At 43.3% G+C, this 22,844-nt stretch overlaps 4 protein-coding genes across 4 annotated transcripts; 3 read left to right on the forward strand and 1 right to left on the reverse strand.

Annotated features, from left to right (window-relative positions):
- The first annotated feature begins 871 nt into the window (after positions 1–871).
- Positions 872–5,669, forward strand: LOC309709961 (chymotrypsin B-like). Its single transcript, XM_082539001.1, has 6 exons — positions 872–906; positions 1,182–1,285; positions 4,483–4,564; positions 4,646–4,853; positions 5,067–5,200; positions 5,328–5,669. Exons 2-6 carry the CDS (start codon positions 1,221–1,223, stop codon positions 5,487–5,489), a joined length of 651 nt encoding a protein of 216 aa, XP_082395127.1. The 5' UTR covers positions 872–906; positions 1,182–1,220; the 3' UTR covers positions 5,490–5,669.
- Positions 5,670–10,869: 5,200 nt separating this feature from the next.
- LOC309709959 (chymotrypsinogen A-like) lies at positions 10,870–12,756 on the forward strand. The gene is made up of 7 exons (XM_082538998.1): positions 10,870–10,980; positions 11,114–11,217; positions 11,305–11,384; positions 11,568–11,646; positions 11,732–11,912; positions 12,142–12,275; positions 12,523–12,756. Exons 1-7 carry the CDS (start codon positions 10,929–10,931, stop codon positions 12,682–12,684), a joined length of 792 nt encoding a protein of 263 aa, XP_082395124.1. The 5' UTR covers positions 10,870–10,928; the 3' UTR covers positions 12,685–12,756.
- Positions 12,757–18,543: 5,787 nt separating this feature from the next.
- On the forward strand, positions 18,544–20,562 carry LOC309709954 (chymotrypsin A-like). The gene is made up of 7 exons (XM_082538972.1): positions 18,544–18,644; positions 19,113–19,216; positions 19,304–19,383; positions 19,567–19,645; positions 19,731–19,911; positions 20,117–20,250; positions 20,333–20,562. The coding sequence occupies exons 1-7, from the start codon at positions 18,593–18,595 to the stop codon at positions 20,492–20,494; spliced, it is 792 nt and encodes a 263-aa protein (XP_082395098.1). The 5' UTR covers positions 18,544–18,592; the 3' UTR covers positions 20,495–20,562.
- Positions 20,563–21,268: 706 nt separating this feature from the next.
- On the reverse strand, positions 21,269–22,119 carry agrp (agouti related neuropeptide; the record flags this gene model as incomplete). The annotated part of the gene is made up of 3 exons (XM_082530513.1): positions 21,269–21,460; positions 21,565–21,662; positions 21,981–22,119. The coding sequence occupies 3 exons, from the start codon at positions 22,117–22,119 to the stop codon at positions 21,269–21,271; spliced, it is 429 nt and encodes a 142-aa protein (XP_082386639.1).
- Between the last annotated feature and the right edge of the window lie 725 nt (positions 22,120–22,844).

Here is a 22,844-nt window from a genome sequence, read left to right on the forward strand (position 1 = left end):
AAAAAAATGTTGTGTAGTATCTGATTCACAGAAACATGAATCATTTTGTTTCCCAATAAATAAAGTGATGGGTGCCTAATAGTTTTATTAGACCACAGATATCTGGTGCTCTGTTATTCAATAGAAATTCTATTTATTTCATCTGTTACTCCAAGTGGATTTAGCAAGCACGACACACTCAAATCAAAAGCTGATTCATTCACACTGAGCTGCGTTGTTCCAGCTCTAAACTGAAGCTCCACTAATAGAAAAACAATATGTCATATCGAGACGCGTTTATTCCGAGATTACATTTATAAGCAGCGGTAGATTACCGCAGAGCGAGCACGTATGCATTTTAAACAGGAGATAAATACAGAAACATGATGGAAAACACAAAGCAAAGCAAATAAAGATAACTATATACTATGAAGACAAGTTAAAATGCAGTTAAGATACTGCTGAATATGACTCGTTTCTGTATATAATCTGGTTTTGATTAAACATATATACACTCCATATACTTGGTTTGATTGCAGTACATTGTTTGTATTTAAACAGCAGGAAATTAAACCTGTTTTCAGCCTCGTTTCTCATCGTTTTCTTGAATTTTCCATCTGCTTAATTTAACAAACTTGGGTTTTGATAAAACTACATGAGCACCTATAGATGTTCCCGAGTAAAACAGTCGTCAACATTTTGGTTTTTTACGTTTTTCAGCCAATCACAGAGCTGCTCGTCAGGGTCGTGAGAATCCCACGATCGCCTGAGCTCTGATAACTTGAGGAGGAAACTGTAAGACACTTCTGATTGGCTACGGTCCAACACGCTGCAGGGATAAAACAGCAGCTTGACCCTTCATCGCCATGACCACCATGGCCTTCCTCTGGATCGTCTCCTGCCTCGCCTTTGTCAGCGCTGCCTACGGTGAGAGTGCCAGGTTCAGTTTTCTTTCAAAGTTTGACTCAAGTTTTCTGCACTTTTATTACTTTTTAAAAGTTAAATGTGTAACTGCTGCATGAATTAGAAGATCTGTGAAACTTATTTTTTTAATAAAAAGTTGATTATTAGTTTAGGCCACAGTAACTGCATGTGAGATGATCAGCTCTCAGTTGCAAAGATTACTGTGCAGTTAGATATTGAAGTACTTCAAACGGTCAGTGTGACTCTGCTGGTTTGTTCTCTTTGTGTCAAAACCTCAGGCTGTGGCACCCCTGCCATCCCTCCCCGGGTCACTGGCTATGCCCGCATTGTCAACGGTGAGGAGGCAGTGCCTCACTCCTGGCCCTGACAGGTGTCTCTGCAGGTGAGTCAGCTGACCTCAGCAATCGCAAGCAGCTTCTTCTCCTTCTTCTTCTTCATTATAGGCGTAGCAGAAGCAGAGGCAGAGGCTGGCCCAGGCGTAGCAGAAGCACAGGCAGATGCAGCCGGACCAGGCAATGACGAAGCGGTCGCAGATGGCGGCTGGACAGGCTCCTCGGGCCCTCCAGCTGATGCGGCGTGAGGCTGAACGGGCCCCTCGGACCCTCCAGCGGAGACAGGAGGCCGAACGGGCCCCTCGGACCCTCCAGCGGAGACAGGAGGCCGAACGGGCCCCTCGGACCCTCCAGCGGAGACAGGAGGCCGAACGGGCCCCTCGGACCCTCCAGCGGAGACAGGAGGCCGAACGGGCCCCTCGGACCCTCCAGCGGAGACGAGGAGGTGCTGGCCGGGCTCACTGGAACCCCCAGCGGACGAGGTAGATGGCGGCGTGGGAGCCGCGGAGTCCTGGATGAGCTCATCCGAGCTTCCAGCAGGAGCTGATGTAGAGCCAGAGAGGTTTGGGACCCCTGGCTGAATGTTAAGCCGAACAGAAGACCGTATTGCTGTCGGGGACTGGGCCAATGGTTCAGGTGCGAGCTGAGCTGCTGGACACACGGGGACCTGAGCTGCTGGACACACGGGGACCTGAGCTGCTAACGGTGGAGAAGTAAACGACTGCACAGGGGACTGAACTGATGTCTGTAGTAACGGTGGTGGTGAGAGTGGAGTAGGTGGTGGAGTTAATGACTTCACAGGGGAATGAACTAGAGGTAGTGACGGTTGTGGTGCTGGTGGTTGAGTGGGTGACTGTGCTAAAGGAGGCTGCACTGGGGACACTGGAGACTGCACTGGGGAAAGCAGGGCTGCAGGAGGCTGCACTGGGGACACTAGAGACCGCACTGGGGACACTGGAGACCGCACTGGGGACACTGGAGACCGCACTGGGGACACTGGAGACCGCACTGGGGACACTGGAGACCGCACTGGGGACACTGGAGACCGCACTGGGGAAAGCAGAGCTGCAGGAGACTGCGCTAGAGACTGCAGTGATGGTTGTAGTGGAGGTGTGACGGGTGGAGGAGTGGCTGAAGTGGCTGCGGGTCGGGCGGCTAGTGGCTCAGCTACAGAGCATATTAACGGCAGGGCTATGGGTTGAATGTCTGACTGAGTAGCAGCCTGAATGGCTGGGTGTAGTGATGGTGGTGGTGGAGGGGAAACAGGTGGTAGTGTGGATGACAGAACTAAGGGCGACTGAGTGGCAGACCGAACTGATGACTGAAGCGATGGTAGAGGTGAAAATGGAGCGTGTGGTGGAGTTAATGGCTGAGCTAGCGGGGACACAGGAGACTGAACTGAGGGTGGCTGCGAGGGAGCTGACTGAGCTGGGAAGGGCTGCGAGGGAGCTGACTGAGCTGGGAAGGGCTGCGAGGGAGCTGACTGAGCTGGGAAGGGCTGCGAGGGAGCTGACTGAGCTGGGAAGGGCTGCGAGGGAGCTGACTGAGCTGGGAAGGGCTGCGAGGGAGCTGACTGAGCTGGGAAGGGCTGCGAGGGAGCTGACTGAGCTGGGAAGGGCTGCGAGGGAGCTGACTGAGCTGGGAAGGGCTGCGAGGGAGCTGACTGAGCTGGGAAGGGCTGCGAGGGAGCTGACTGAGCTTCTGGTAGCACAGCAGGTGAATTAGAAGGCCGAATGTCCGGCTGTGGGGTGGCGCGTCGGCGGCGTGAATGCCGTTTCTTCCCCGCAGATAGCTCCAAAGGGCCGGGCAAAACCTCATCCGGCCGGTGAAACTGACGCGGCTGCTCCAGGGTGGCTGTTGTCTGTTGCTGCTGGGCCAAGTCTGATATTTCCCGAGTTCGCGCCGCCTCCCGGGCTTCATTCAAATTGGCCAATAAGTCCAAACATCCTCTGACCTGGCGGAGATGAGAATTTCCTTTGAGGATTGCTTCGATAGCATTTATCCCCACAATCTTTGCCCTTGTATTGGAAGTGTGGGTTATCCACTCGACTAGGCGTTGGACACGTATCAGATCGCTCTCCCCGGGTAAGTCTGCTGGGTCCATGTTGTGGTGACGTCGTACTGTCACGAATCGCCGTGCGGCAGGCAGGAGTAGGACCCAAAATGCAGGACTCACAGGCACGAGGGAATGAACTCAAAACTCAGCTTTATTCGCTGGCAGAACAAATATACAAACTAAACTAAACTGGGAAACCACAAACTAAGAACTCACAGAGAGACACAGGGAGATCCACACACGGCATGAGGGACGACGTCACGCTGAACAGAGGGAGACGCAGACAGAAATACACAGAGGGTTAACGAGGAAAGTGGGAACACACGGGGAACACAGGTGACACTGATAATCATAACGAGACAGGGCGGGGTGAACTGAACATGACATGTACGGGCGTGAGAGTCACAAAGTAAACAGGAAGTGCACAGAGGTTCAGACAGGAGGAGAGAGAGCACGGGGAAAACACAGACATAACGGGCTGGGGAAACATGAAACAACCACAAAGGGAGACGAGGGCTCATAAATACATAGAGGGCACACAGGGGGAAAAGCCATGAAGGGAAAACACTTAGGGAACAACACAACAGGGCAACTCAGAAAACATGGCCTAAGCAAGGAACAAAATACAAACATACAAGGAAACTAAGAACACTGGGCCAACATGGCCCAGGACCATGACAATTATCTCAGTTTGCTCTTGTTTTCCTCACAGCAAACCAACGGCTTCCACTTCTGTGGAGGATCTCTGATCAGCGAGCAGTGGGTGGTGACTGCTGCTCACTGTAACGTCAGGTCAGCACGAGAAAACCTCAGCACATCAGCTCACACATCTGTCTGCGGCTGGTTGCTGCTTAAGATGCAAAAGTTTAAAAAACGAGTCAGACAAATATCATGCATCTATTCAAACCGACAGTGCGACTTCCTTTGTGTGACTCAGTTCTGCACAAACATACAAACCCATAAAAACAGCTCGAGGTTTACAGTTGGCTTATTAAATTCCTAAAACAGCTGATTATTGTAGACTTTTTGTCTGACAGACAGACAACGTTGCTTTTGTGTTGGACTGCTATGGATAAATTCCCTTTCAACAGGTATTTGTGGTATGAGGATAGCGTGTCTGTGGACTGAATAATAACACTTTTTCATTGTGTGTTTTGACATTTAAAAGTTGCATTCCTATCCTACTGCTAGGACCTACCACAATGTGATTGTTGGAGAGCACAATAAGGGTTATGGCTCCACTGAAAACATCCAGGTGCTGAAGCCCGCCAAGGTGAGAACCAATCATCAACCAACGAGCTTTCAGAGCATGCACTTTTCCCATATCTAACCCCTCCCTCCATACTTCTCACAGGTCTTCACTCACCCCAGCTGGAACCCCCAAACCATCAACAATGATATCACCCTGATCAAGCTGGCCAGCCCTGCTCGCCTGGGCACCAACGTGTCTCCCGTCTGCCTTGCCGACACTACCGACAGCTTCGCTGCTGGCATGAAATGCGTCACTACCGGCTGGGATCTGACTCGTTACAACAGTGAGATGTCTTGCACAGGAGGAGAGGGCAGTCTGAGTTTAACCCTCAGTGCAGTTTATTGCAGTTTCTTTCTTTAGCCAACAAAAACGTTCTGCTAACAGTTAATTCTGCTCAAATTGTCAAGTTGGAAAAGTTGTGGTTCACGTATTTCTCCATCAGAAATATTATCAGACAAACTATGTGTATTATCAGTGTGACAGGCATTTATGACAAAAATGTTCCATGGTTACTGTCCCACAGCTCCCAGTACTCCCAATAACCTACAGCAGGCCGCCCTGCCTCTGCTGTCCAACGCGGAGTGCAAGAAACACTGGGGCAGCAACATCTCTGACGTCATGATCCGTGCCGGTGGAGCTGGTGCCACTTCCTGCATGGTAAGGACCCGCCCACCCACCTGGAAACCATTCCAGATTTTCTTCACACACGCTTTGTCCCGTTCTAGTGTTGGACGCTTCCACGTACCTGTTGGTCTTGTTTGTTGTTCATTACTCTCTTTCTCAGGGTGACTCTGGCGGACCTCTGGTCTGTCAAAAGGACAACGTGTGGACTCTGGTTGGTATCGTATCTTGGGGAAGCAGCCGCTGCTCCACCTCCACTCCTGCTGTCTACGCCCGAGTCACCCAGCTCCGTGGGTGGGTCGACCAGATCCTGGCTTCCAACTAAAAGCTAAACAGCTAAACCTCCTCCACCAGGGACACCCACAAACCCCATAAGACCCCAGAAGTGTGACATCAGAGTGTGGACCCAGGTCATCGATGATAATAAAAAACCTGAAAATCAGAGACTGTGTTAGACTTTGACTTCTTTCAGCAGAGCCTGAATCTACTTTGCTTACTGAGTTTGCTTTAGCATATTTCATCACTTCTTAAAAGGGCAGCACAGCATGGCGCCCTTCTCTCAGACGCCCACACCATACAGCATGTGAGCATGTCAGCTTGATTACTTTTCCACAAAATTAGCTACATCAGTCTTAAAAGCAGATTAGGGCTGTGCATGTGTGTGTTTCTTGCGTATGTTTGTGTGTCTTCTTTGTAAGTTGTTTCACTCTTTAACAAAGACATTGTACAAGAAAGTGTTTTTGTAAATGGCCTAAAAAGAAATAACATGAGAAAAACCCCACTATTAATAAACTGTAGTATGTTAAACATGTGAACAAGACTGAACATCAGCATCTTTTCATATTTACATCAATTGATTTATTTATAAGCACATTTAAAAACAACACACAAACAACAACAACAAAAAACATTACAAAGAAAAGCAACAATGCGCTCACCTTTAGTTTCCAGAGATGCACAGACTTTTCCAAAGGAATCAAAGTATTTGTTTACAGTTTCACATATTTATTACAGATTAAAATGCCTGCAAAATAAAACTTGGCGCCTGCTCCATGTCACCATTAGGTGGTGATCAGCTGACAGCACAGTCCCTTTCTCTAGCTGAGTGTCCAAGACATTTATGGTTTGATTACAAAATCAACCTGCAGCATGAACATGGTTTTCCTTATCAATAAGAGTTATTAACACAGGAGCTGAGTAATAGAACATCACTCGGGTTCAGACTACGCTTGTCCCAAGCATGCTCCCCCGATGTCCGTAATGGAGTCTGGATGGGCACCTTCCAAGCACCAAGAAGGCCAGGTACTCTAAAGGAGACGCAAGTATACTCAGCCCTGCTTCCACCTCTTACTGAGGGTTGTAAGTCACAGCAGCTGGCTGCCCCTCCCTGAGCCTGGATCTGCCGGAGGTTTCTTCCTGTTAAAAGGGAGTTTTTCCTTCCCACCGTCGCCAAAGGTCATATAATTGTTGGGTTTTTCTCTGTAAGGTCTACCTGACTATATAAAACGCCTTAGACGGCTGTTGTTGTGATTTGGTGCTGTATAAATAAAATTTAAGCTCCAGAGTAAAATAGAATCCTGATTTAATTTCTAATAAACTTTGGCTCCCTTCAAACTGTCGGGAAACATACAGTTAGTCTATAATTTGTTGAACAGAGCCATAGATTTTATACTTTCGCCTAAGTAAACCAAAGAGTGGATAGATATAGACGTAGTCCCCCAGTTTAATAGCCTCACAATTAACTGAACAAACCAATAATAATAGTAATTTCATAAGAACTGTTTTTAATACTTGAATAAAAAAATCCTTTGTGATGAGTGAAGCGTAGAACCCACGGACATCACCGATGCTGCGCTTCTTCCCGTCAGCTGCTGCTTTTTTGTGAGTCTCTCTGTCTTCAGTTTTGTGTTTAATAACTGAAACGTGTAAACAGTAGTTCACACCATGTTGTTAACACAGGCGTATTTTGATTGTAGTTGTTGATAGTGTTACACCTGCCACGACAAGCGACTAAAATTTTGTTCTTGCTCTTTTTAAATTGCTTTATTTCCATTTTCAGGAAAATGATGGCCTCCCTCTCTTGCACTAACATCTCATATTTACGGTTACATTAAAATTATAGTGAAAAGCTATAAAAGACAAGTTCAACACTTCAGATATTGTCTGCTTCTTTAGTCATAATGTCAGTCAGTTTTTCCATTAATTCTATACCTCTGAAAATGGGATTATTTGCTGGTTTCTTAAAACATTCATGGTAAATTTTTGTAAAACAATTAAAGCTGAAAGTCTGACTTTGATCGCATTTTAAATATTTGGTTTAGAGTCCACTGTGCCAGTTTGTTACAAAATAAACAATGGAACAAATAAACCCCCTCAAAACAACAACAATAAAAAAACATCCCAAAAAACCAAAAACCAAACTGCATCAGAAACAGTAGCAGTCACTCAGAGCTGTGAACAGGAGTCACACAGTATACTAGCATGCTTCTGCTGCCGGTCTGAGAAACCTCGACACACTACCATTTGGTTCCCAAAGCAGTAATTCTCAAGTTCATCACTTTTAATTACTCAACCACTTTTGTGTCTTCTTGCGGTAATTATGTAGATATGCTTAAGTTGCCTCTGACTCACTGTAAGTGGCCAAATAAAAAAAATTACATTTAAAAACCACAATCTGTATTTAAATGATATTGGAGTGTTTCTTATACAGCACTTTTCTACTCTGAGCACTCAAAGCACTTTATGCAACATGCGTCATTCACACATTCATACAAACACTTTTTTTCTACATAGGTGCTTTTTACATAACATTTATATGACAGATGCTTTGGAGGCGAACTCGGGGTTATCTTGCCCAATGAACACCAACACAGTTTTCTTATATATTGATTCTGTGTTTATTAAGAGACCTGGAATGTAAATGAGGACTTTGGGTGAGCGTCTGTTGTTTAAATGTGCTACAGGCTATAAAGAATAGATGTGACAATATTTTTTCATTTCAAAAACAAACAACAAACCAAAATAAGCTACAGTTTGCTACAGCGGGGTTAGGTCAGTTGGTGATTCAAATTGCCCATTGTTGTGAATGTGAGTGTGTCTGTGTTAGCCGCCTCTGCTGATTACCAGTTAGATGTTCAGTTTGTTCTTGATGACAGAAAACAAACACGAGGACCAACATTCATCTTTTCCAAACAGTTTTACTTATTTCAATAACAGATAAAAACTCCCTTTGAAGGATGTTTCAAACTGAAGTATTCACTTCACATCTATCCAGTTCAGTTATTTATACTCATCACAAGACACACACAAAAAATGGCATCTCATGAAAAGGCTAAAAGGTGTTCCACATCGATTTTTCATTGTAAAAACTAAACAGCAATTGACATCGTAAAGCTTGCAGAGCTGGAACTCATTTCATTTGTCACATAAACATGACTTTTCTTTTTTTTCTTTCATTTTTAACTCAGGCCAATAAAACTATCCAGGTTCTCAGAGCTGTTTAAATAGGTTAAACATGTTAATGATTACACAAACTCTTCAAAACCCATTAGTGCATCTTAGGGCAGATGTTTGTGTATTTGCTTGTTTTTTGTTTCTTGCTTTGTTTTTTTTTTTTGCATCATCTGATCAGATCCTAACAATACTAACTAAGAAATACTAATAATGAATAATAAGAATGTTGATGTCAGAACACATACAAAATGTTTAAGTCCACTTGCTGCTGATAAACACTCAATGCTGGGAAATGCACACCTGTTTCAGAAAAATGGAGGTCAATACCCAGATAACAGCAGGAACCAACTGGAAACATGAGAGTGGACAAAAATACTAAAGAAGTGCGGTGAAACTAAAGTAATTGTTTCAGTTTGTTTTTAATGTTAACACAACACACTTGAATTAGTTCAATCCCAAATTTAAAAAAAAAATTAAAGTTCAATAAATCAATCAACTGAGAGCTCTTACAGATGCATTTACAAATAATAACAGCAATAATCTACATGTTACATTTAAGTGAATTATATATTTAAAAAAACAGTTTTGTTAAACATGCAGCTCTGCTTTCAAATTTCACAAATAAATTCAATAGAAGTAAAAAGTGCAGCAGTTAGTCTTGTGAATATTAATAATTTAGCTATTAATGTATGGGTTGTGTTTATGCCCTCATTTTTTTACATTTTGTTAATTGATTTCAAACATTTGGAATTGAGTTAAAAATAAATCAAAAAATGTATTAGTTTCACAAAAATAAGAGGAGGAAGATCAAGAGTGGGAACAAAAAATATATATGAGGATTTAGATTTTCTAAATAGTTTTATTTTATTTTAACACTATTTTAAAATTTTCCTTTACTCATTTACTAACATTTGTCAGGAATCACTGACTAATGTTTGATGTAACCCATGAAAAAGTAAATGTCAGGCAACAACAGACGTTAAACAGCTAAAAACAGGAGCTACGGACTGACAGCAAAACAACTAGTAGGTCAGGGGGGAGATACTTTCATCCCCACCCAAGATTGAGCACCAAGTACGGAGAGCGGCTGACCCAACAGATTGTGGCGAAGCTGGAAACCTGAAACCTGTAGTCGGTTACCAAAACAATGTGAGGGATGTGAATGCTGCATTACAGACAAGCAGAAGGAGAATATCAAAGTAGAAGGAAGGAAGTTAGCCAACTATACAGCAAGCCAAGCTAAAACCTCTTGGCCAGTCAATGCTCATAATGGCTGGTCTAAGAGCAGACCATAGCAACCATCACGGGGGCAGACATCAAAGAAAGGGTCTCCAATATAAAGCACCAGGCCTGATGCACGCCAACTTGCTGAAGAAGCAGACTGCACTCCATGAGCATCTATGACGCCCATTATGGCTACCTGAAGGATCCCCAGAAAGAAGGACAGGCCCCGGCACAGGATGCACCAGCAGATAAAGGAAGTGGCTGACATCCTGAAATTCTACACAGCATGGAGGCACTAATCATGGCACGATCTCTCATAGAGGATATAAAGTCAGAGAGATGCATGTTTTGTAATGACAAGGAGCAGGCTCATCTGGTAGAGTGGCTGCAAAAAAACATGGCATGCAAGCAGAGTGCAGCAGCCAGTGCAACACAAATTTTGGGTCCTTTGCTCCAACTAGTGGTCAGCGCAGAGCATTCCATTCCATCCACTCCTATGTGAAGGGCCTTAAGGATGCCCTTGAGACCACCCAGCACGTAACAGTGGGGTGTAAGATGCTAGCAGGCAGGGCATACATGGAACGCCATAATCAACTTGCTGGCATATTATACAGGAACATGTGTGCCAAGTATGGCATGAAAGTCCAGTGGTCAAAATGGGACACACCCACTAGGGTGGTCGGGAATGACCGAGCTAAGATCCTGTGGGATTTCCAGACAGAGGCAGACAAACAGGTGATGGTTAACAAAGAAGACATAGTAGTGATGGACAAGCAGAGGAAGACAGTTGTAGTGACAGACAAAGCAATACTGAATGACAGCACCATCAGAAAGAGGTAACACGAAAAGCTGGAGAAGCACTGAAGGCTGAGAGAAGAATTCAAGAAGACCTCAAGATGGTTCACATGTAAAAGTCTTAGTCCCTCACATTGGAAAATCAAACTTTGCAGCTTGTCAGCATCACCTGCTAAAACTCCCACTGTCCACTGATAAGATGTTGCCTATAACAGCCCTGGTTCCATCCAATCACACCATATCCCTGTTGTATAAAAGCTCCTCCAATAGGTTGCCCTGACATGATCTAGCCATGGCCTTCCTGTGGATCCTCTCCTGTCTCGCCTTCATTGGCACCGCCTACGGTGAGACAAACTCTCTAATGTTACAGCTCATTGGGTGAAACATGTTGTTTAATTTTACAGTTAGTGCCAATGTTACAGTTACATTAATTTTATTTTCATTAATGGCATAATCCTGATGTTCTGATGTCACCAGGGTGCGGAGTTCCCGCCATCCGTCCTGTCATCACCGGTTACGCCCGCATTGTGAACGGTGAGGAGGCAGTGCCTCACTCCTGGCCCTGGCAGGTGTCCCTCCAGGTAAATGAAGAAACAAAGACGCTGTCACAGCTCACCACACAATCAGATGGAAATGTCTAACCGTTGATGTTCATTTTGCTGTAACAGGACTACACCGGCTTCCATTTCTGTGGTGGTTCTCTCATCAATGAGAACTGGGTGGTGACAGCTGCTCACTGCACCATCAGGTAACTTTAAGCTGGTTTTGACTGAAAACTCCAATTAAGACGTAGAGTCATGTTTGATGAGGAGAATCCTTGTTTAGAGGGCATTGCTGTGTATCTGGGGTAGAATAAAACTAAGTAAAAACAGTTTTCAGGTAATGTGGTGATCTCAGAAATGCCCACATGCTTCTGTTCTTTTCTGTGCAGGACCTCCGACCGTGTGATCCTCGGAGAGCACGACCGTTCCTCCAGTGCCGAGAACATCCAGACCCTGGCTCCCGGCAAGGTGGGTGAAACACTGCATCAGCTTTCATCGCATAGCTACATGTCAGGGTTTGTTGGCCGCTCATAACGATGTCACTTCCCAACAGGTGTTCAGGCACCCCAACTACAACAGTTACACCATCAACAACGACATCACACTCATCAAGCTGGCCACCCCTGCCCAACTGGGCACACGTGTTTCCCCAGTTTGTGTGGCCGAGACTTCCGACAACTTCCCCGGAGGCTTGAAGTGTGTGACCACTGGCTGGGGTCTGACCCGCTACAACGGTAAGAGCTCACCCACCTGTTATTCTTTGTTATTATGTCCTCGTAGACACTGATCGGTTAAACAATTATTAGATAGGGATTCATTCCAAACAATCACATATACCGTAAGTGGGTTTGGACTGTAATGAGACCACCAGGTGGAGCTTTAACAGTTGTGCTAAAACACGAGGAATGATAGAGCATGATAAAAAAGTCTCTAATGTCTGATGTGTTTGTGTGTGTGTTGCAGCTGCCAACACACCACCCCGTCTGCAGCAGGCTGCCCTGCCCCTGCTGACCAACACTAACTGCCAGTCTTACTGGGGCAGCCAAGTCACTGATCTGATGATCTGCGCTGGAGCCTCCGGAGTCTCCTCCTGCATGGTGAGTGGGACCTCCATCAATTACAATTACAATTTGAGCCCTGGTTGCTAAAGTCTGCATGCCAAATATCCTTCGGCAACATACAAAGCTGCGCCCCGATGCATCAAAAGAGCATTGACAAAAGGGCGTGGCCGAATGGGTGAATGAGGCAAGTTGTGTAAAGTGCTTTGAGTGCTCAGATAATGTAGAAAACCAGTCCATTTACCATTTAGCTTTTTATAATGTCTTATTTATTCTTATTTCTCAGGGTGACTCTGGTGGTCCTCTGGTCTGTGAGAAATCTGGAGCCTGGACTCTGGTTGGTATTGTGTCCTGGGGAAGCTCAACTTGCTCTACCTCCACTCCTGCAGTCTATGCCCGTGTCACCAAGCTGCGTGCCTGGATCGACCAGACCATCGCTGCCAACTGAGCATGTCACATATGAGAGGTTTCAGCACCAAGCTAGTCCTCAATAAAACACAGAAAATCTGAAAAACTCTGACCTACTCGTGAAGGTGTCATTTTCTCCTGTTATTCATTTTCATTTGAGACATCGAGCATTTGGTGAATGAAATGTGTTGAACTCGAGAAGAGTTTTGTCACGTTGGACTTGTCTGGTGTTCCTCAGTGCCAGAATCAGGTTGGCCTAGCCATACATAAATCCTGGAAGCAGCGAATAACAAATAGTCTGGCTCAGTTTAAAATGCACCTAAGTCATTAGTAGTGATAATTCTAACCCTTTGTGTTCAGGAGAAAAGCAAAACTTTTTTATGGTCTTTGTCCTTCTTAATTCAGTGATTCACGTATAAATACATCTTCGGGTTACACTGAGCAGATTACACACACTGTTGGGTTATTTTTCTTTTTGAGAAAAGACAAATAAACTCAAAGTATAAGTTTTCAAAATGTATTACACAGTTAGTTAATGTAATTAGTTAATTACAAGTTTCAAGTTAATTTTACAAGGTGCCACAGACCTCCTTCTGTCCAGACATAGAAAGGCCACTGCACACAAGCAGCAAGCACTTTTATTATGAGACACACAAACAGAATTCTAATATGACTGGTTAAAAAGTTGAGGCGTAGCCACTGTTTAGACTTGGCTTCTCCCTTATTTGCGACGTAGTCCAGCCCTTGGCTCATCTTACATCTCCAGGAGTGGACATCTCCCTGTGAGGAAAGGAAAGACAACTCCTCCCTACCTATTCCAACATGTCCTCATCAGTTATTTATGACAGCACATTTAATGCAACACGGAACAAAAACATCACAGATCGTATTTGCTGTGCAAGTTTCTGCCTTCGCTTCTAATCACAGCAGCTTGTTATCAGGTGCCTCTTGGTGGGCACACGGGGCCAACTCGGCGGTGGTAGCAGGTTTTTATTATATAAACTGTTATATAAAAACTAGCGTTATCAGGAAATGTTCAGACAAGAGAGGGTTTTCAGGAAACACCACTAAATGTTCAGTTTCTATACTATATGTTAGAAGAAGATGTTAAAATCACCCACATTGATTATTGTATCTGAGCTGAGCACTAAATCAGATGAAAAGTCTGAGAAGTCAGACAGAAACTCTGAGTAAGGCCGAGGTGGACGATAGATAATCACAGACTGGTTTCTGAGTTTTCCAGCTGGGGTGGACAGGGCTGAGCATCAGACTTTCAAATGAATTGAATGTCTGTCTTGGTCTTTGGTTGATTAATAAGCTGGTCAGGAATATTGCTGCCACCTCTGTGCTTTGAGGTTTATGACAGTTAGTATGACTCGTGGGGGGTTTATTCATTTAAACTAACATAATCATCCTGCTGTAACCAGGTTTCTGTAAGGCAGAGTTCATCGATTTGTTGATCAATTATTAAGTGGCTCATCACTGATTGAAGTAAATAAGAACAACCCCAGGTTTCTCTTCAGCACTGTGGCCAGGCTGACAAACAGTCAGAGCTCTGTTGAGCCAACCATCCCTTTAACGTTAACTAGTAATGACTTCATGAACTTCTTCACAAATAAAATTTTAGTCATTAGAGAAAAAATTACCAATAACCATCCCACAGATGTCATATTATCTACAGCTACTCTTAGTACCATTGATATTCATTTAGACTCTTTTTCTCCAATTGATCTTTCTGAGTTAACTTCAATAATTACTTCCTCCAAACCATCAACGTGTCTTTTAGACCCCATTCCTACAAAACTGCTCAAAGAAGTCCTGCCATTAATTAATTCTTCGATCTTAAATATGATCAACCTATCTCTAATAATCAGCTATGTACCACAGGCCTTCAAGCTGGCTGTAGTTAAACCTTTACTCAAAAAGCATCTCTAGACCCAGCAGTCTTAGCTAATTATAGGCCAGTCTCCAACCTTCCTTTCATATCAAACATCCTTGAAAGAGTAGTTGTCAAACAGCTAACAGATCATCTGCAGAGGTTTATTTGAAGAGTTTCAGTCAGGTTTCAGAGCTCAGCACAGCACAGAAACAGCTTTAGTGAAGGTTACAAATGATCTTCTTATGGCCTCTGACAGTGGACTCATCTCTGTGCTTGTCCTGCTAGACCTCAGTGCAGCGTTCGATACTGTCGACCATAATATCCTATTAGAGCGATTAGAACATGCTGTAGGTATTACAGGTACTGTGCTGCAGTGGTTTGTATCATATCTATCTAATAGACTCCAATTTGTGCATGTAAATGGAGAGTCCTCTTCACACACTGAGGTCAATTATGGAGTTCCACAGGGTTCAGTGCTAGGACCAATTCTGTTTACATTATACATGCTTCCCTTAGGCAGCATCATTAGAAGACATAGCATACATTTTCACTGCTATGCAGATGACACCCAGCTCTATCTGTCCATGAAGCCAGATAACACACACCAATTAGTTAAACTGCAGGAATGTCTTAAAGACATAAAGACCTGGATGGCCGCTAACTTTCTGCTTCTTAATTCAGATCAAACTGAGGTTATTGTACTCGGCCCTGAAAAGCTTAGAAATATGGTATCTAACCAGATTCTTACTCTGGATGGCATTACCTTGGCCTCCAGTAACACTGTGAGGAACCTTGGAGTCATTTTTGACCAGGACATGTCCTTCAACGCACATATTAAACAAGTATGTAAGACTTGCATATGAGAGCAGGAAGGTGGGAATGGATGTTTGTATCTGTGTGTGCCTGTTTGTTTGTGTCTATATGTCAGGTTGGGTATCAGACGCCACCTCTCTGGGGACATCTCAGGCCCTCCATGGAGGCCTATCTCCCCCCACCACTCCCCCTGCCAGTGGCAGACGCCCTCAGACATCAGTGCATTGGTGGTTCTTTGTGTCCGGGGATGGGCGTCCAGGTACGCACCAGCTCACTCCCGGTGGCTGCTTGTCTTCCTTGGTCTCCTTTGCTCTTTGGGCCTCTGGATATCTGGAGCCTGGATCTCCTCCATACCTGCTTCATGCCCTGGAGGACGGGGCTGTGGCCCCCCACACCCTCTAGCAGATCATTACATGAAGGAACCTTTTAAATACAAGCACGCTCATGCTCACAGGTGTACACACGGGTGCTCACACACAAACTACACCCTTTTTGGCTCCTACCTCAAAGCACACTGTGCACTGTCGATCTTATGTGCTGCACAATAATGTCTAATATTTAGTATTTACTGTTATATTCCCATATATCATCATGATGTTGTTTATTGTATTGCTCTCTTTTTCTTTGCTTGTTTTCTCTTTTTTCTTTCTCAACAGGTGATCCAGGTGATTGATATCTGTATTTTTTGTCTGTTTGTTTTGTTGGTTTTTGCCCTTTATCACCATTCCTCTTCCCTGCTCTTTTTCTTTCCCTCTTTCTTTCTCCCTTTTCTTTTCCCCAGTCAAGTCTGTCCCGTGTTCAGTAAATGAAAATAAAATAAACAATTAAAAAAAAGAAGACTGCTTTCTTCCATTTGTGCAACATCTCTAAAGTTAGAAATATCCTGTCTCAGAGTGATGCTGAAAAACTAGTTCATGCATTTATTACTTCCAGGCTGGACGACTGTAATTCATTATTATCAGGAAGTCCTAAAAGCTCAATGAAAAGCCTTCAGCTAATCCAAAATGCTGCAGCAAGAGTCCTGACAGGGACTAGAAAGAGAGAGCAGATTTCTCCTGTTTTGGCTTCCTGTTAAATCCAGAATTCAAAATCCTGCTCCTCACATACAAGGTCTTAAATAATCAGGCCCCATCTTATCGTAATGACCTTGTAGTACCATATCACCCTATTAGAGCACTTCGCTCTCACACTGCAGGCCTACTTGTTGTTCCTAGAGTATTTAAAAGTAGAATGGGAGGCAGAGCCTTCAGTTTTCAGGCCCCTTCAGGCTGCAATAGACGTAGGCTGCCGGGGATTCCCATGATACATTGAGTTTTTCCTTTCCAGTCACCTTTCTCACTCACTATGTGTTAACAGACCTCTCTGCATTGAATCATATCTGTTATTAACCTCTGTCTCTCTTCCACAGCATGTCTTTATCCTGTCTTCCTTCTCTGCTTGTTTTCTGGTTCTCCTTGAGGTTTCTTCCTGTTAAAAGGGAGTTTTTCCTTCCCACTGTCACCAAAGTGCTTGCTCATAGGGGGTCATATGATTGTTGGGTTTTTCTCTGTATATTATTGTAGGGTCTGCTTTACAATATAAAGCAATTTGAGGCGACCGTTGTTGTGATTTAGTGCTGTATAAATAAAATTGAATTGAACTGAAAAACTGAAAAAGTCATGTACTACCAGAGACTTGGAAGAGAGAGACCTAATGTTTTATATTCCACATCTCACTGTTTTACTCTGTGGTGCAGATGTGGATACTGTATTAGTCTTTCTTTGTAATTTTTCATATTTATCTTGCAAATTTCGAGTTTGCTTTTTGGTGTTTGGGAGCTGACACAGTTTCTAAGGGGATGGGATTTTAGGGGGATAACAGGAGGAGAAAGGCTGCAGAGAACATGTAAGACTGTAACTCTGCTTCCTGGTCCCAACTCTGAATAGTCACATTTTGGGGGATTTAATAACTTTGGCCAGATTTTTATAAATGAGAGCTGCTCCATCCAAAGTGTGATGGATGCTGTCTTTCCTAACAAGACCAGGTTTTCTCCAGAAAGTTTTGCAATTATCTATAAAGCCCACATCGTTTTATGGACACCACTAAGCCAGCAATTTAAGGAGAACATGCGGCTAAACATGTCGCTCCAGGTCTGATTGGGGATGGAACAAGAGAAAACTAAAGAGTCCAACATTGTTTTTTCAAAACATTGACAGGACCTTTGTCAAGCGGTAAGTTTCCATGAACCAGCGAGGAGGCGAGCGGCAGCAGACCGAAGGACCAACAGCAGAGCAGCACAGTGCCAAACATCCTGCTGCTGGCAGACAAAAGAAGAAGAAAAACCTGCACCACAACTCCCACAATCCTCAGTTTCTCCAACAAGAGTCTCTGAAAGGAGGAAACAGACACAGCCTTCAGTTTACCTGAAAGAGGGGGAACGCCAAAACTTCCAAGTCACATTTTTTATTCATTCTCTGCATTCAAAAACCTTCATTAGTTGATACAAAGATAACTAACATGTGTGAAATTTTCTACCAAACAAGATTTGGATTTGGAGCTTGTTGGAATAAGTTTGATAACAGATATGATCTGATCCCACGTGAAATAAACTAACCTGCTGGTTTGTGAATTTCTCTTTATTTTCAGCACATAAGTTTGAGTATGTTAGTTATAAATTTCAGCACCAGGTGTTTTTTTTCTCCCTCAGATAAGAACCAACAAATTATTATTCTTATGTATAACTGAAGTGGGTAACATCTGTTGAAATTTCCACTCTAAATAAAGAAGGATTATTTCAAAGTCTAAACCTTGGAGAAAAAAACAAATTAAATATTGTTCAGTAAAATATTTAAATACATCTCCCTTTCTTTCTTAGCAATAACACACAGTAGATGTTTTCATTAAGCACACTGTCAGTTACATCATATATATATATATATATATATATATATATATATATATATATATATATATATATATATATATATATATATATATATATATATATATATATAAAATAAAAGATTAGTCAATGGTGATGTAAATCTTTATTTTTAGCCTCAGTCAAGGAGTTCTTTCACTCCTTTACAGTGAATCAGCTGCACGTGTAAATGTCATGGTCCCTCACATTGGAAAATCAAACTTAGCTCTTTGTCAGCATCACCTGTTAAAACTCCCACTGTCCAGATAAGATGTAACCACCCTGGTTCCATCCAATCACATCACACTGCTGCTGTATAAAAGCTCCTCCAATAGGTTGCCCTGACATGATCTAGCCATGGCCTTCCTGTGGATCCTCTCCTGCCTCGCCTTCATTGGCACCGCCTACGGTGAGACAAACTCTTTAAGGTTATAGCTCATTGGGTGAAGCATGTTGTAAATTGTCTTTTTTCGAAGCAGTGACGGATATATTGTAATTTATTCTCCTTTTTTTCCATTTTAATGACTCGTTTATTGACTTACGTTAAGAATTACATGCGAAGAAAGAAAAAGTAGAAGACGGTATAAAAAAAATGTTCAAGAATGGGGAAATCAAAGCGTTATATCAGTTTAATCACATAATGCAACATGATATGAAAATACAATAAAACTTTAACTGTGGAAAAGTAGCTCTCAGATTGTGGATTAAACAATCTGGTCCAGCTGAGAGATCTGTGTGGCGTATATGTGTCATTATGTTTTAAGCAGATCAGCATTAGAGAGAAACATTTGTTTAATTTTACAGTTAGTGCCAATGTTACAGTTACATTAATTTTATTTTCATTAATGGCATAATCCTGATGTTCTGATGTCACCAGGGTGCGGAGTTCCCGCCATCCGTCCTGTCATCACCGGTTACGCCCGCATTGTGAACGGTGAGGAGGCAGTGCCTCACTCCTGGCCCTGGCAGGTGTCCCTCCAGGTAAATGAAGAAACAAAGACGCTGTCACAGCTCACCACACAATCAGATGGAAATGTCTAACCATTGATGTTCATTTTGCTGTAACAGGACTACACCGGCTTCCATTTCTGTGGTGGTTCTCTCATCAATGAGAACTGGGTGGTGACAGCTGCTCACTGCACCATCAGGTAACTTTAAGCTGGTTTTGACTGAAAACTCCAATTAAGACGTAGAGTCATGTTTGATGAGGAGAATCCTTGTTTAGAGGGCATTGCTGTGTATCTGGGGTAGAATAAAACTAAGTAAAAACAGTTTTCAGGTAATGTGGTGATCTCAGAAATGCCCACATGCTTCTGTTCTTTTCTGTGCAGGACCTCCGACCGTGTGATCCTCGGAGAGCACGACCGTTCCTCCAATGCCGAGAACATCCAGACCCTGGCTCCCGGCAAGGTGGGTGAAACACTGCATCAGCTTTCATCGCATAGCTACATGTCAGGGTTTGTTGGCCGCTCATAACGATGTCACTTCCCAACAGGTGTTCAGGCACCCCAACTACAACAGTTACACCATCAACAACGACATCACACTCATCAAGCTGGCCACCCCTGCCCAACTGGGCACACGTGTTTCCCCAGTTTGTGTGGCCGAGACTTCCGACAACTTTCCCGGAGGCTTGAGGTGTGTGACCACTGGCTGGGGTCTGACCCGCTACAACGGTAAGAGCTCACCCACCTGTTATTCTTTGTTATTATGTCCTCGTAGACACTGATCGGTTAAACAATTATTAGATAGACATATACGTGGGTTTGGACTGTAATGAGACCACCAGGTGGAGCTTTAACAGTTGTGCTAAAACACGAGGAATGATAGAGCATGATAAAAAAGTCTCTAATGTCTGATGTGTTTGTGTGTGTGTTGCAGCTGCCAACACACCACCCCGTCTGCAGCAGGCTGCCCTGCCCCTGCTGACCAACACTAACTGCCAGTCTTACTGGGGCAGCAAAATCACTGATCTGATGATCTGCGCTGGAGCCTCCGGAGCCTCCTCCTGCATGGTGAGTTGGACCTCCATCAATTACAGAAGCACTGATCCTGAGCTTCTTATATTGTGTTAAAAATCCATGTGTTATTTCTCAGGGTGACTCTGGTGGTCCTCTGGTCTGTGAGAAATCTGGAGCCTGGACTCTGGTTGGTATTGTGTCCTGGGGAAGCTCAACTTGCTCTACCTCCACTCCTGGAGTCTATGCCCGTGTCACCAAGCTGCGTGCCTGGATCGACCAGACCATCGCTGCCAACTGAGCATGTCACATATGAGAGGTTTCAGCACCAAGCTAGTCCTCAATAAAACACAGAAACAATGAAAATGACCTGCTCGAGAACGTGTCTTTTTCTCCTTAATATTCATCTTCATGTTTTTATTATGTGACCAGACAAATTATCACAACTATTAAAGAAACATTATTAATGTATTCATTGACAAAAATGGACAAATGACCCAACATAAACTCTTCTGTAGAAATTCATTTTAAGACATCGAGCATTCGGTGAATGAAGTGTGGTGAACTCCAGAAGAGTTTTATTACGTTGGACTTGCCTGGTGTTTAGCAGCACCAGGATCAGGTTGGCCTAGCTATACATAAATACTAGAAGCAGTGAATAAAAACTATTTTTTATGGTAAAAAACCAAATATTTTATGCTCCTTAATTGATAAAGAAACACACGTTAATATGAATGAGATATAGTTAAGAGTTATGATTGTGGGCATCACTTTTTGACTTCCTTACAAGATTAAAGCACAATCCACACATAGATTTCTTTGTCTTTCTTCATTCAGTAATTCATATGCATCTACACACACACACATATATAATATATATATCTATCTATATACATATATAGATAGATATATAGAGATGTGTTTTCACATCTTCAGGTTACACTGATATGATTACACACACTGTCCTCATCAGTTATTTATTACAGCACATTTAATGCGACACAAAACAAAAAGATCACAGATCATATTTGCTGTATGAGTCTCTGCCTTCGCTCCTCATCACAGCAGCTTGTTATCAGGTGCGTCTTGGGGGGCACACGTGGCCAACTCGGCGGCAGTAGCAGATGGCGTTGAAGAAGCGGCAGTAGCAGGTGTCACAGGGATCACAACAGGGAAGCGGGTAGCCCAAACAGGACTGCTGGTGAGGGATGCAGCGACGAGGTGAACGCATGGCCCGACCCTGCAGCTGTAAGGCTGCAGACGTGTCCTGCAAACATAAACGCAGCAAGCAGATGAATTCACTTTGTTAAGGTAAACCTGTTAACAGGGAGTCACGAGGTAAAGAGTAAACTGCTGGTTTAAATGCTGCACCTCATCATAGGAGCCTGTATCCATCAAAAAATGATCTTCTACAGAGTCCACAGGGAGGAGGGCAGGCTCGTGCATGCGGTCAGGTACTTGACTTCTTTCTGCAAATCAGAAAACACAGCAGAATGTATTTTGCATTTTTTTTGCTTACCGTAATCCATTGTGTTTAATCTGCTGAATGTGAAAAATCAATTTCAAAATACTTCAAAATAACTGCAGTCAAATGTAAAAGATTGGGCTTACTAGATGTGATGTAAAACAAAAAAAATAGTGACAAAACAGAAAACTACATGTTCAGAGGTCTACTTTTTCTATCTATAAATATTCATGCTTCCACTGTTAAACGGATTAATCCTGCCAACCGTGGTGTGTTGGAGAGACAGTGGTTGGAGCTCTCTGAATGAAGAGATGTTACTGACCGATTTCAGATAGGAAGGAGGTTTCAGTGCGACGTCCAGCGACAGGACCTTCATCGAGCGGTAAGTTTCCATGAACCAGCGAGGAGGCGAGCGGCAGCAGACCGAAGGACCAACAGCAGAGCAGCACAGTGCCAAACATCCTGCTGCTGGCAGACAAAAGAAGAAGAAAAACCTGCACCACAACTCCCACAATCCTCAGTTTCTCCAACAAGAGTCTCTGAAGGAGGAAAACAGACACAGACATTCAAAAACCTTCATTAGTTGATACAAAGACAACTAACATGTGTGAAATTTTCTACCAAACAAGTTTTGGATTTGGAGCTTGTTGGAGTAAGTTTGATAACAGATATGATCTGATCCCACGTGAAATAAACTAACCTGCTGGTTTGTGAATTTCTCTTTATTTTCAGCACATAAGTTTGAGTATGTTAGTTATAAATTTCAGCACCAAGTGTTTCTTTTTTCAGATTAGAACCAGCAGAGTATTATTCTTATGCATAACCAAATCTGTTGAAATTTCCACACTGAGCAGATTGCAAACCTTGGAGGAAAACAAATTAAATATTGTTCCGTAAAATATTAAATTACATCTCCCTTTCTTCCTTAGCAATAACCCACAGCACTGGTTTTAATCACTTTCCTGTATGATGAAAACAAGTCATGCATAAAGCAAGGAGAGATTCTCATTAAGCACGTTGTCATTTACATCCACAGTGAAGCTCGTCAGCAGTTAAAAACAAAATCATTCCTGCTGGGTTTCATTAGTGGTGCAAAGGACATTTAGTACTAGGCTGCATAGTTCCACTTTGTTTTATTAAAATAATTTTACACTGCTGAATTTGACTTTTTATTAAACTTATTTTT

The sequence above is a fragment of the Aulonocara stuartgranti genome (genome assembly GCF_965226115.1).
Source record: "Aulonocara stuartgranti genome assembly, chromosome: 1".
NCBI classification, from domain to species: Eukaryota; Metazoa; Chordata; class Actinopteri; order Cichliformes; family Cichlidae; genus Aulonocara; species Aulonocara stuartgranti.

What these genes read in the sequence shown, in the direction of transcription:
- LOC309709961 (XM_082539001.1), top strand. Translation starts at nt 1,221, where the DNA reads ATGCCCGCATTGTCAACGGTGAGGAGGCAGTGCCTCACTCCTGGCCCT. An exon ending in CCTGACAGGTGTCTCTGCAG is followed by an intron (nt 1,286 to 4,482) that starts GTGAGTCAGCTG and finishes TCCTACTGCTAG; the next exon opens with GACCTACCACAATGTGATTG. An exon ending in CTGGTGCCACTTCCTGCATG is followed by an intron (nt 5,201 to 5,327) that starts GTAAGGACCCGC and finishes TCTCTTTCTCAG; the next exon opens with GGTGACTCTGGCGGACCTCT.
- LOC309709954 (XM_082538972.1), top strand. Translation starts at nt 18,593, where the DNA reads ATGGCCTTCCTGTGGATCCTCTCCTGCCTCGCCTTCATTGGCACCGCC. An exon ending in CCTGGCAGGTGTCCCTCCAG is followed by an intron (nt 19,217 to 19,303) that starts GTAAATGAAGAA and finishes TTGCTGTAACAG; the next exon opens with GACTACACCGGCTTCCATTT. An exon ending in GGGTCTGACCCGCTACAACG is followed by an intron (nt 19,912 to 20,116) that starts GTAAGAGCTCAC and finishes TGTGTGTTGCAG; the next exon opens with CTGCCAACACACCACCCCGT.
- LOC309709959 (XM_082538998.1), top strand. Translation starts at nt 10,929, where the DNA reads ATGGCCTTCCTGTGGATCCTCTCCTGTCTCGCCTTCATTGGCACCGCC. An exon ending in CTTCATTGGCACCGCCTACG is followed by an intron (nt 10,981 to 11,113) that starts GTGAGACAAACT and finishes TGATGTCACCAG; the next exon opens with GGTGCGGAGTTCCCGCCATC. An exon ending in GCTGCTCACTGCACCATCAG is followed by an intron (nt 11,385 to 11,567) that starts GTAACTTTAAGC and finishes TTTTCTGTGCAG; the next exon opens with GACCTCCGACCGTGTGATCC.